Source organism: Volvox carteri (genome assembly GCF_000143455.1).
Source record: "Volvox carteri f. nagariensis unplaced genomic scaffold VOLCAscaffold_3, whole genome shotgun sequence".
Lineage (NCBI taxonomy): Eukaryota > Viridiplantae > Chlorophyta > Chlorophyceae > Chlamydomonadales > Volvocaceae > Volvox > Volvox carteri.
In genome coordinates, this window is record NW_003307546.1 from 1,188,685 (window position 1) to 1,201,053 (window position 12,369).

Here is a 12,369-nt window from a genome sequence, read left to right on the forward strand (position 1 = left end):
CGTGCAAGTTTTGCCGCATGGCAACTCTTGCAGAATGGCTGAACGGGACCCTGGAAAGGTATGAAATAATCAGTTGGTACGACGGGACATTTAGCAAAGCCTTGTGCCTTATGAAGCCAATGAAATGGCTATTCTCTAAGGTTATGTCACAGCAGTTCTTCAGTAAGCTAGCCGCAGGTCAAAGGAATTCGCGTATCAATAGCTTCCGCGGTTACAGTTAATTGCAAGATCGAAGATGACAGAGCAAAATAAGAAAAAAAAGAGCTTGCTTGATGAGGATGATGGTGAAGGCACCGCCCCGAAGACATTTGGCATCCGCGTGAACAAGGAGTATGCCGCACGGTTTCAAGTAGGCTTGAAAGCTAAAGGGTTGCTGTGAAGCACCGCTCGGTTCGCGGTGCCATTGAAGCAAGGCGACGGCGCCTGACGGCTGCCTCTGCCCTAATCTGCAGCACAACAAGCAACGTGAAGAGCTGCATCGGCTTCAAAGCAAATACCCAGAGGAAGCCGAAAGACTAGCTTTGAAGGTATGGATGGTGCCGTTGGGCCGTGGGTGTTGCGTTCAGCATCTCCCGTGGGGGCAGCAGCGGGACCCGCGGTCAGTAATAGCGCTTAGGCTGCAGGAGAAGTTCTTCTCCAACAAAATCCTCATCCATGCAACAACTAAAGCGAGTTGTCGGTGCTATTTTCAAGGCAGGCCTTGTATGCACCGTGGCCCATGGGAGGTCCCTTTGCTTGCCCGTTGATGCTTCGCTTCGGCCCGCGCATGTTGTCTTGACAGATTGCTCGGGAGGCGGCAAAAGCGGCAGGAGAGGTCCTGCCCGACGATGGCGAGGACAGCTCTCAGGACGAAGATGATGTAGGACTGGGGTGGACTGGTGCTTACACGGTCATGGAGGCAGGACTGGGGGTGGACTGTTGCCTGTGCTTCCCTCAGGACTTCTCACGCAAAACGGAAAGGAAAAAGCTATTCTTGCCCAGGACTAATGGGTGGTTCATAAAGTTCCATGGATAATGAACGATGACGGCAACTGTAGAACGGTTCGGTGTACCTTCTCCACTGGGTCCAATTGCTCGAACTATGCGCAACCCGTTGCCGCGACATGTAATGCGCTCTCTTGCCTTTGCCTCTTCAAGTGCGTAGCTAGCGCTTGGCTATGTAGATGCAACTGATGGCAATACTGCAAACCGGTGGCGATAGCAAGGGGTTCGATATCACCTTGCATTTCACGTAGACGAACTGTTTACAGTGAACTGCACCCCAGGCAGGTACAAAACGATCCGCCATGCTCTGATGGCGGCACAACGTCAATGAATACTGTCCCCGTACGGTCGTCTTGGTGTCCGCAGGATGAGGGTGATATCCCGGAGGAGGTTGAGGCCAAGATATTTGACACGCTGCTGCGGATCCGCAAACAGGATCCGTCCATTTACCAGAAAGACGTTCAGTTCTTTGAAGAAGTTCAGGAGGAGGCTCAGGAGGACGATGCGCTTGCCGGCAAGCCTGCGGCCGCTAAGAAGGCGAAACCAATGTACCTAAAGGACATGATTGCAAAGCAGGTTCGTGGAGGGCTCTGCTTGGCAACCATTATGCAGCGTACTATGCGCGCAAGGAGACGTGTTTTTATACCACCTAGGTCCTAAAAGGCAACATTCAGATGTTGCATGACAGCAAGCCTTGCTGACCGGCTCTGGAGCCTAGCCTCCTAGCTGGGCTGCATAGACGCAGCACCAGGGGACGTACTGTAGTATTGGCACTGTTCGTGCACCCTTGAGAGCCTCTCTGTATCGCACGGCTGCCCTTGGACAAGCCCGTACCATGAAAAGGGCTGCTACTCTTGGGTGGCCACGGTGGACAACTACGACCCTGGGGATAGCCCTGCAGATGTACTGTGTTGTGCCCTGCATGATGCTGTCGTAGCTGACATAGCAACCTGTGGGGGCCCGTTACGGATTGCGACCTCTCCACAGGCCTTGGAGTACGGACCCGGAGGGAATAGCAGTGACGACGAGGATGGCGGCGAAGGTCGGCAGGATGGCAAGAAGCGGCACCCTAAAGCGTACAACCCGGAGCAGGAGGCGCTGCGAAAAGCATTTTTGGAAGCGGCAGTGGTGAGTTGCTGTGCGATCCTTGAGCAGCGCAGGTGACCCCTTGCGGTTTGATTTGGCTTAGCTTGCCTCTATCGGTGTATCACATGGGCCTTGGGTAACTGACTGCCCTATTCCGGGCTTCTTCCTGTCGGCGGCATCCCGGCCAGCGGAAAATGGGCGAATTGACGGACGTCTCCGCGGTGAGGAGGGGGAATGGAAGCGAAGACTCCTTGGCTTCATCCTAACAGAATTGCTGGCGCACGTTTGCCTGCAGTAGCGCTTGTTTTCGAGGGCTTTCGCCGAGAAGAGTGGCCCTGAGGCGATATTGCCTTTGAATCCGTCCGTACATGCACTAACTGCGCAGGAGGCTGAAGGCGGTGAGGGCGCAGATGAGATGGGTGGCGTGCTGCGCCTGCGGCCCAAGTCCCGGGGTGGCAGCGCCGACGACGATGATGTGGACGGAGGTCAAGACGCAGACGAAGCTGCCGCCCTTAAAGCCCAGAAGAGCCTTAAGAAGCGCACCGAGGGCGCGGGTCAGTTCCAGCAGGTGCGAGCTAGCACAACAAGTCTATCAACAAGTGAACGACCTGACAGTCCTCACAGGACGTAAATCTGGTATGGGGCGGTGTTCCGGACTGGCTCGTCCGTTTTTTGGGGACAGCTACACATTTGCACTGCTTCGGTTGAGCACCGTCCTGGGGCGTGGCCCTTTCCGCTGTTTTCCCTGTCCAAGTTCATGAATATGTTTGTATCCCCCAACCCCTTGCTGTGTAGCTGATTGAGGCGTACTTTGGTTCCGAGGCTGAGCTCCACCCAGATGACAAGTTCTTGAAGGAATACATTATGAACAAGGTGTGCGGTTACACGGCATTGCACAGTGTCAGCTATCCAACAGCTGGCGCTGCTGTGGCCACGACTGTTGGCATGGGGACCCAATGTGACATATGGTGCATTTTTCCATCCCGCCTCCAGCTAACTGCTGCTTTGCGAGCTGGTGCACACTTGGTCACAGAATTGTAACGCGTCGGTGCGCTCTGTATTACTCGGTATGGTATTACTCGGTAGCGCCAGCAAAGCCTTGGTAGGCGATCTTAATCCTTCAAACCGCTTGTCATTTTATTTATTCCGACCCTGCTTCCGTTGCCGCTGTTGGTCCTGTCGCGAAACTGGGCGCACGCTCATGGAACTTAGGGGTGGGTGGACCGTGACGACGACTACGTGCCTTCCTACCGGGACATTGTTGGTGGCGATGGCGACGATGAAGGCGTCGCAGGAGACGAGGACGTTGATGATGAAGCGGACGAGAGATATTTGCGCGAGGTGGACGCGTTTGAGGCCAAGTACAACTTCAGGCAGGTGGTGGCTTTAAGGCACGGACTTGCTGGCTTGCACGCAAATGGGTTTGGTTCGAAGGCCTTGCATTCACATTAGCTAATCCATGATGACTGTTGTTGCTAGGCCTGTCCGCTGTATACGCTTGGGTGCTATCAGCGTGCGTGCTGCTTTTATACTACTTATCGTTGTGCTCCTTACGGGAGCTCATTTATGTGTTGCTGTTCCTTCCCAGTCTGAGTGTCTGTTGGTATGGTTCGGCCTTGGATGTCTACACCAGCTGCTGCCATTTGAGACCACGCGGTAACTGACCGGCTTGATGCGGAAAAACCTGTCTATGTCGGATCAGGTACGAGGAGCCTGGAGCGGATCGCATCATCACGCACCCACGCAACATCGAGGGCACCGTGCGAAAACCCGACGATAAGCGCAAGCGGCAGCGCGACGCCAAGAAACAGCGGCTGGAGGAGGCTGCGGAAGCTGCGCGTGAGGAGGTCAAGCGACTTAAGAACCTTAAGAAGCAAGAACTTGAGAGCAAGTAAGGCGTAGGAGTTCATGTAGGAGTGCTTTTGTAAGTGCAGTGTTTAACACCATGCATAAGGCCATCGTGCAGTCGGAACATGCCAGTCGCCGTGCGCCTTACCCACCTCTTAGCTGGATCATGTATGCAGCTAAGCAGCGGTGATTCTAGCTAAATCCCTGGAAGGTATGCCTTGGTATTACTGAAACTGCTCCCTGCAGGCTTGACAAGCTACGCAGCGTGGCTGGTGCAGCAGCTCCTGCTGCGGCTTCGCTGGATAGCATGCTCGAGGGCGATTTCGACCCCGAGGAGTGGGATAAAAACATGGCTGCGGCATTCGATGATGATTACTATGCGGTACGTGATGCCGTACCCATGTAGGCTGGCGTTATGTTGCCGTGCTGCTGTTCTATTTGTGGCTTGAGGAGCGTACATTGTGCATGCGGGGGTTATTGAATGTAATCACAGTAGCGGCTGTGTCAGGGTACATCGTATTCCGCTGTGTATTTGAAAGGGGGCCTTTTGTACGTAATGTTGCAGGTTGAAGAGGACTTACATGACCTGAAGGACGACCTAGACCTGCTTGGAGAGGATATGGATGACAGCGATGACAACAACGACGACAACGATGGTGACGGAACAGTGCGCTTCCGGGCCCTCCAGCGTAAAATCAAGCAAGTGGACAAGCTAAGCGAGGAGCCTGAGGTGGGCCTGAGGCATGTGCAAACTGCGATCCACGGGTAAACAGCATAGGACATGTTGTTGAAGGGACGTTTCCTTGATTCCATGCGGCAATGGCCTTGAGGCCGCTGCGCTGTAAGTTGAGAAATGAGGATGCAGGACGGCTCACCTTCAGAAGCAATGTCGCCTCCAGCACGTGCCTTACTGTAGATTGTGATTTTATGCTTGTTGTCTGCACAGAGGTGTGAGCTAAACCTGGCTAGATGTCCAAAGCTCTGTCCTTATTTCATATTGGCGGTTGGCAGGGCAATGACCACGGGGCAGCTCCGGACCCGGAGGTGGTCGCCAAGCAGCGTGCAGAGCTGCAGCGGCTGCTGGAGGACTACTACAAGCTAGACTATGAAGACGTCGTAGGGGGCATCAAAACACGGTTCCGGTACAAAGAGGTGCGTGCCAACTGCAAAAGATGAGCATGGCATTATGCGCCTTGCAAATACGCAAGCGGCCCAGCTCTGGAAATCCTTCGTGCCATGGCTTCCTATATTCTCCATTCTTCTTATGTACCGTCTTTTAACAGACAAGAGAATCGTCCTGCCATGCCACAAGCTTTAAGGGCCTGCAGGCGAGTATAGCCCGTCGAGTGCGGTGACATCTCCGCTGTTTCCAATGTTCACTCTCAGGTGCCGGCCAGCACATTCGGCCTGAGTGTGGATGAGATCCTTCGTCTCGACGACAAGACGCTTAACCAGGTGGTGGGCATCAAGCGCATGGCGCCATATCGCGACGACCCAAAGCTACGGCCCAACTACAAAGCGTTGGAAATGATCAAAGGCGAACTGGGTGAGCGCGAACTAGCATGTTCCGCAGGCTGGCTAATGTTGCAAAAATGGGCGTTCGGGATTGTTTGGCCTGTAAAAGGGAGAGGAGTTTGGCCAATTTTTATTGGCGCTGTGTGGACATCCTGTATTTTGCTGTATGGACCCTAGAAGCATGGCCGTTCCGTTGTATGCTACGGGTGCATATGTTAGGACCTTATTTACCTTTTGGCACCTGTACCCGCTCCCGTGCACTCAGCAAATTCCAAGAACCGAAGGCGCCAGTACAAGAAGCGCGATTTGCGGAAGGGCTTGGGCGACGGCCGGCAGGCCGGGCAGTGGTGGCATGGCAAGGGCGACAGTGGCGGCGGCGACGCTGCCGGTGCAGGTCCTGGGAGCTCTAACTCGAAGGGCGCTGCAGACGGGATGCCTCGTGTAGGCACGAAGCCACACGGCAAGCTGGCCGTAGACGGCAGTAACCAACAGGAGCGGCTTGCTGGCAACGGCGAGGAGGCAGGCCCGGGGCCTAACTCGGAGGCGGCGGGTGGAGCAGATGGACTCCGCAAGAAGTGCATGCAGACGGGCGACCCATTGGGAAGAGGTCATACCGGCTTGGATCGCTCTGCCAAGCGGGTAAAACACAAAGAGGACACCCAGCAGCTGGATTCCAAGAAGGCGCGCCTCGCGTCGTATGCAGTGCCAACGCTGAAAAAAGAGCAAAGGGCTGTCGAGCTTGGCAAGCGGAAGCGGGAAAACAGCGAGAATACGCAAAGCGGCAGAACTGACACGCCATCGGATGGTTTGTCGCGGGCCCAGCGAAAGAACCTCAAGCGCTCGCAAAAGCGCGCGGGCAAGCGTGCTGCGGATGCGGGTGCAGGGGAGCAGTAACTCGCTGGTGGGTGCCATTCCGGCACATAGCTATCACTGAGCGCCTGTCGCATGTCTGGATCCGTTAGGTGCAAGCACGTCGGTGTGGAGCAGCGGGGTAGCGGGGACCTGATCGGTTTAACCTGGCTTTGAAATGTTGTAGAATCAGCGTTCTAATCCCTGCTCCGTTGGGTCATTTATCACGAAACACCACAATGGTTCTAACCCAATGGGCAGAGCATCACCGTCCGTCTGCTGTAAATTTGGGGGTACGTGCTGCACAATAAGGGAACCCTACCGAACTGCAACGAAAAACTATGTGCACTGCAGATCTTTGCCGAACAGTATGCGGGTCATGGAAGTCCATTATCATCCTTCAAATGTACAGCAGGCGAAGCGGGGCGAGGTGTTTCACAGTCGTCCTTGCAACGACGCAAGCCTGGCTGCCTCCAACGCTGTCCAACGGATCGCGGGTGAACAGGGCTGTACGTGGCCACCATGCAACCCCCATCCGAATGTCCACTAACCCCGAAAGGCATATCAGTGTACTGACAGATTATCACGTGGTTTGCGATGGCTGGGGCCGCTTAGATATTCCATGCGGTTTTGGACCAACTGGGAGCCATGTAATGGATGATGCATCCTTAATATTCGTGTTGTTGACGCAGTTATTGCCATCATTTGAGGGCACAATGATTTCTGCCCGACGCAACATGTTTTGTTATTCGTCGTGATGACTGTCGTATGTGTACGGCCAAGTTTGCTGCACAATGCTTGGACCTCCTTCGCACAATGTTCAATGTTTACTGAGACAAGGTGATAGACGCTTACGTACTTGCCAACCTTGTCAATCGCACGTCATTTCATAGCTGTTGGGAAACCCCGGCACAATGCTGTTGCTATTCGAGACAGCCGCTGGCTATGCGCTTTTCAAAGTCCTTAAGGAAAAGAGGTTAGAAGAAGCGGAAGTAAGTACACTGCTGTTCCATCCAGTAGTCGGCGCCGTGACGGCTGGTAACGGCGGCGGCCCACTTGGCAATCGCAGGACCTTGCGGCGGACTTTCAGACGTTGGATCAAGCCCAAAAGGTTCGTAAAGTGGGGACGCATATTCCATGAAGATTACGATGGCGGGGTACCAGCTGACGGAAACACCGGGCCTGCAGATTGTGAAGCTGAAGGCATTCAGCAAATTCGAGAACACTACCGAGGCGCTTGCTGCTGCTACTGCTCTTGTTGATAGTAAACTTGGCAAGGGTGCGTCATCTTTGCTTTCTGCTGGGGTTTATCACGTATGAAGTCGGATGTAATTTCCTCTCGGCACAGGACTGAAAAAGTTTCTCAAGAAGAATGTAAATGAGGATGAGACGCTGGCGGTGCTGGATAAAAAGCTTGGTGGCATCGTCCAGGAAAAACTTGGCCTCAACGTGCTGTGGAGGTGAGAGCTTGCGCTGCCAGGCTTGGGATCGACATTCACATCCAACTGACTGGGATATCTTTATCCCACTTACATGGATATTTATGTTATGGTGTGCTTTTCGCGCACTTCCCTCCGCAGCAACCAAGTTTTGGAGCTAAGCCGCGGGATCCGGAACCAGCTGACCGGCCTCATCAGGTCAGGCAAAGACGGGGTGTATATTCTGGATTGGGGCTGCAACCATAGGGCGCGCTCCTGGGTTTCGGTTGACTGCTTTCTGGCCGACCCGTTCCATTGCCTCTTTCCCTTTTGACACCGGTTTTTGCAGTGGCCTTGCGGGAGCGGACTTGCGGCCCATGTCACTGGGCCTCAGCCACAGCTTGTCCCGCTATAAGCTGAAGTTTAGCCCAGAGAAGGTTGATACCATGATCGTGCAAGCCATCGGCCTACTTGATGACCTGGACAAGGAGTTGAACACCTACGCCATGCGCGTACGCGAGTGGTATGGCTGGCACTTCCCCGAGATGACCAAAATTGTCACCGATAACATCCAGTATGCAAAAGCGGTGGTGTTCATGGGCACGCGAGACCAAGTGCAGGGGTTGGACTTTTCGGGTATCCTGGAGGAGGACGTGGAGGGGCAGCTCAAGGCCGCGGCGCAGGTGTCGATGGGGACGGACATCAGCGAGTCGGACCTGGACAACATCAAGGACCTGGCCAACCAGGTGATTGCGCTGTCCGAGTACCGTGGCCAGCTCTTCGAGTACCTCCGCAACCGGATGAGCGCAATTGCACCCAACCTGACGGTGCTCGTCGGCGAGCTCGTGGGCGCTCGCCTGATTGCGCACGCGGGCAGTCTTATCAACCTCGCCAAGCAGCCCGCCAGCACGGTGCAGATTCTTGGTGCGGAAAAGGCGCTCTTCCGCGCCCTGAAGACCAAGCACGAGACTCCTAAGTATGGGCTAATTTATCACGCGTCGTTGATTGGACAGTCTGCGCCGAAGTATAAGGGAAAGATAAGCCGTGTGCTGGCAGCGAAGTGTGCCTTAGCGATCAGGGTAGATGCGCTGGGCGACACCAACGATGCAACCGTGGGCGTGGAGGCGCGGCAAAAGGTACGGTGGGCTTGGTGTTGGCCGTTTGGCAGGAGGTCGAATGTACCCCATAGGAGGTACTGGGAGTTAATTTGCCTAGGAGGACAGGGCCAATTTACTTACTACATATGCTGATGAAACGTGCACGATCTGTCCGTAGGTCGAGGCGCGACTGCGTCAGCTTGAGGGCAAGCTTCTTGGCAGTGAGGCGGGTACGTCGAAGGGCAAGGAGCAGCCCGCGAAGTATGATAAATCCCGACAAGGGGCCACACCAACGATGGCAACGCAGCCGAAGGCTTACAACCCGGATTCCGATGTCATCAACGGGACCCCAGCAGAAAAGAAGGTAGGCCTATGTTTTTGTTATGGACGATTGCACCGAAGGGCCTTACCTGGTTGGCCCTGTGCTGCGGGGGAAGTTACCGTCATTCCACTGCATGGCGGCCGCCAGGCACTGAATTGTCCTTTTGTGAGCTAGGACCCTTGTTGTTCCATTACGCGCAGGAGAAAAAGGAGAAGAAGAAGAAGGCGGAGGAGGAGGCTCCGGCACCCGAGGATGAGCAGCCGAAAAAGAAGAAGAAGGCAGCTGCACTGGAGTCCCCGGCTGTTGCTGAGGAACAACCAAAGAAAAAGAAGGCCAAGGTTGCGGATGGGGAAGCGAACGGCCAGGTGGGGGTGATTTAGATTTTACGAGCGTAACTTCGGACATTTTGAGGCCCTGTGGTCATGGTGCATTTCGTTCGCTCCTGTCCTGCTAACGATTCGAACCTCTCTTTGTCATGGTATATGCAGGAGGAGGAGAAGAAGGCGAAGAAGGAGAAGGAGGGAAAGAAGAAGAAGAAAACCGAGGAGTGAGCTGCCCCTGCTCTCCTTGGATGCTGGATTGGCATAGGGCTACTGGGATGTACGATCGAGGGGAACATGCACATTGCATATTAGCATAGCATTGTTGCTGGCGGAGCAACGCAACAGGCGCTTGTGAAACCGCCGCTACAGGTCTTAGCGAATTGGTGGTTGGGAACTTCTACGCGGCGTCGGGTAACAGCTGAGTTCAATGGAACCGTATTAGGCGTGTGCCATGAACGGACACTGCTTGGGCCCTGGATAACGGGCGGTATCATGTTTGATCAGCTGGCAGGGCTTTGCTGGCTACCAGGGTACAAACTTGTTGGACAAAGCTGGTGGGTGATGCAAGCTAAACCGAACAAGGAAATGCAGCTCAGGTCAACGTGGGCCAGGCATGCGGCGTCACAGACAACCGTAGATTCATGCAAAGGTTTCGTACTGTGCTTCGTTGCAGTCCTCGGGTTGGGGGGTAGCGAGGGCATGACTGGCCACTCGCATGACCTTGCGGGCGGTGAGGGGCGACCGAACGGGAATTTTCAAGTGTTACCACAGTCTTTGGAAGCGGTACGGTTGTGGCCTGCCTGTTTGGTGAAGTTGGGTAATGGAGTGGCTGCGGAAACACCGTGTCGGTGCATGAGCCCATCTAGGATAGGGCGTCTGCAGCGCTCCAGGCTCTGGATCCGCACACGTTTACCAGGACAATCGCAATGCCCTTTGCGCCAGTCCTGGATGCGCTCTGCGGATGGAAGATGATGCAGGTTGCTTCACTGTAACTACAGCAGGTGTTCGTACAGATTATGATTCTACCCCGAAGTTCTGTAGAATGAGTGCCTTACTGTGAAAGGGCCCTTGCCTAGTAGTCGAGCATGTCTCCGTGAAGCGCAAGGGACTACCACAAGCAGCAGTTGTGCACTCCTGTGGTTGTAGACCGAGTTTTACGCATCCGCGGCCCATAGGGTCATAATTGTCCTTTGGGAAAACCCGGCGGGCAGTTTAAAGGTTAACAACGAAGTGAAATGAGTACTCGGCCATACATTCCCAAACTCACGAACACCACTGTTCAACTTGAACCGGGCGACCAATCACCCGGCCGCCACTTGACATGCTGATGATACAATGATGCTTCGGTTATCGTTTGTTTTATGTTAACTGTTATGTATCCCAGTACCGTGGATGCAGTTTAGATTCATAGACATCATAGAGGTTCATAGACATCATGCCCAAAGGACCCGCGTCGAACAAACTACAGTATGTGCGTATATATGTGTATGTATGCGTGTTTGAATGAACTGGCACATACGCTAGTTGTGTATGTGGCTGTTTGTGAGAGCGAGCTGCGACATTTCCTAGGCCAAAGAAAGCAGGCTGCAGGTCCCGAGTACGGCAATGCGTGCGCAAACCCAACCGGCGGGATGAACAGTCACCTTCAAGTGTACAACAAAAGCGCTTATTGGGGAGGAGCCTAGATTTTGTTCGTGTGGATAGGGAAGATAGATCCGGCTGCCGGTTTGCTTCGTTTCATGAGGCTCGCTGCTGGATTGCATGCGGCATGCGCAACATTTGTAGCTTTGGTTTCAGCGGTGGAGGCCGCGGCTGTGGCTATGATATTGGCTATAATTTGTGTGTGGGGGGGAGATATCGGATGGGTAGGCGTGCAAGGATGGCTACTGTTTGTTCAGCTACGTGACAATTGGTGCAGTGGCGGTATGTGGCCTCCGCCGGCTGTATGGAAACGAGCACACGGTTGGCACTGCGGTGGAGATGAGGATTTCGGGAGGGGTAGTGATCCCCTGCCGTTAGCCAGGGCGGATTGTTGCGGCCTTGGCGTTTCTTCCACCAGTAAACGAAATGTAGGAGAGGACCCCTTGGAGCTGGGGCCCCTGGTGCTGGAATGCACTGCTGTTGTAACAAAGCCCCCAGTTCTCCTCAGGAAGGGCTGCTGCAGGCAGCTCGGGACAAGAGAATCGGCATCCCAGATTGCAGAGTGTGCAGCACCTCCGTCTGGTTGCAGTACCCGAAGGTTAATGGAACAAGAGGCGGTTACACAGCTGCATGCCTTCGGCCACATGGGGACTCTTTGGGCAACGCCATCCGGTGCTTCGGGTTGTGCTCGGCCGATTTATATGGCCGGTTTTATGCAATCCAAGCAAGTAGGTTGTAACCCGGTGGTGAGCTATGCTGGGTCCCCGGAACACTTTATCCTGGCTCATGAGTTGTTTCAGGTTCTGTGGATATGTGAGCGGCTTTGTATGGTCGAAGTAGTCATGAACTCCCCGTACCTACAGGCGAGTCTTTGAGAAACCTGTGCCAAATGCGGGGTGGGGTCCTTGGCGATGGATGGCTGATAGACATGCTTGCACTTGGTTAGGCACCCTTTGTGACCTTCCGGGCCACTATGAAGGCCGTGCCATACAAAAGTGCACCGCAGGAGCACGATTCTGGTGCGCCTTCAGGCTTTCTGTCGTCCATGCAGGGCATGCTTAGTAAACTACAGGTGATTCGGTCGGAACCGCTGTAGTGTTTCTCATTTGAAGACTGCTCCCTGACAAACTCCCCTCCCGGCACGAATTTTCAGTTAAGTACCCAATTGGAAAGGTTCCTTGAATAGAGCTGTGTTGGCAGCAATTAGACAACTGCGAGGGCCCAAGCGGGAGGCCTACAGCAAGTAATATTGCTGCTTCACCGAAGTACATAGTAGGTTGGCCTCA

At 54.3% G+C, this 12,369-nt stretch overlaps 2 protein-coding genes across 2 annotated transcripts; both read left to right on the forward strand.

Moving 5' to 3' along the window:
- Positions 1-235: 235 nt before the first annotated feature.
- On the forward strand, positions 236-6,949 carry VOLCADRAFT_102989 (uncharacterized protein; the record flags this gene model as incomplete). Its single annotated transcript, XM_002946355.1, has 15 exons — positions 236-349; positions 453-527; positions 782-910; positions 1,351-1,560; positions 1,972-2,112; positions 2,259-2,291; positions 2,456-2,638; positions 2,866-2,943; positions 3,283-3,431; positions 3,773-3,961; positions 4,165-4,300; positions 4,484-4,648; positions 4,930-5,070; positions 5,305-5,464; positions 5,699-6,949. 15 exons carry the CDS (start codon positions 236-238, stop codon positions 6,325-6,327), a joined length of 2,532 nt encoding a protein of 843 aa, XP_002946401.1. The 3' UTR covers positions 6,328-6,949.
- A 178-nt stretch (positions 6,950-7,127) lies between these two features.
- On the forward strand, positions 7,128-10,448 carry VOLCADRAFT_102990 (uncharacterized protein). Its single transcript, XM_002946356.1, has 9 exons — positions 7,128-7,274; positions 7,352-7,393; positions 7,471-7,561; positions 7,631-7,742; positions 7,863-7,919; positions 8,050-8,836; positions 8,976-9,161; positions 9,320-9,484; positions 9,608-10,448. Exons 1-9 carry the CDS (start codon positions 7,197-7,199, stop codon positions 9,668-9,670), a joined length of 1,581 nt encoding a protein of 526 aa, XP_002946402.1. The 5' UTR covers positions 7,128-7,196; the 3' UTR covers positions 9,671-10,448.
- The last annotated feature ends 1,921 nt before the right edge of the window (positions 10,449-12,369 follow it).

Bases quoted from the DNA above. Each gene is read 5' to 3' on its own strand.
- VOLCADRAFT_102990 (XM_002946356.1), top strand. From the start codon at position 7,197: ATGCTGTTGCTATTCGAGACAGCCGCTGGCTATGCGCTTTTCAAAGTC. The intron at 7,562-7,630 runs GTGCGTCATCTT...CTCTCGGCACAG, and splicing joins TGATAGTAAACTTGGCAAGG to GACTGAAAAAGTTTCTCAAG. The intron at 9,485-9,607 runs GTGGGGGTGATT...TGGTATATGCAG, and splicing joins ATGGGGAAGCGAACGGCCAG to GAGGAGGAGAAGAAGGCGAA.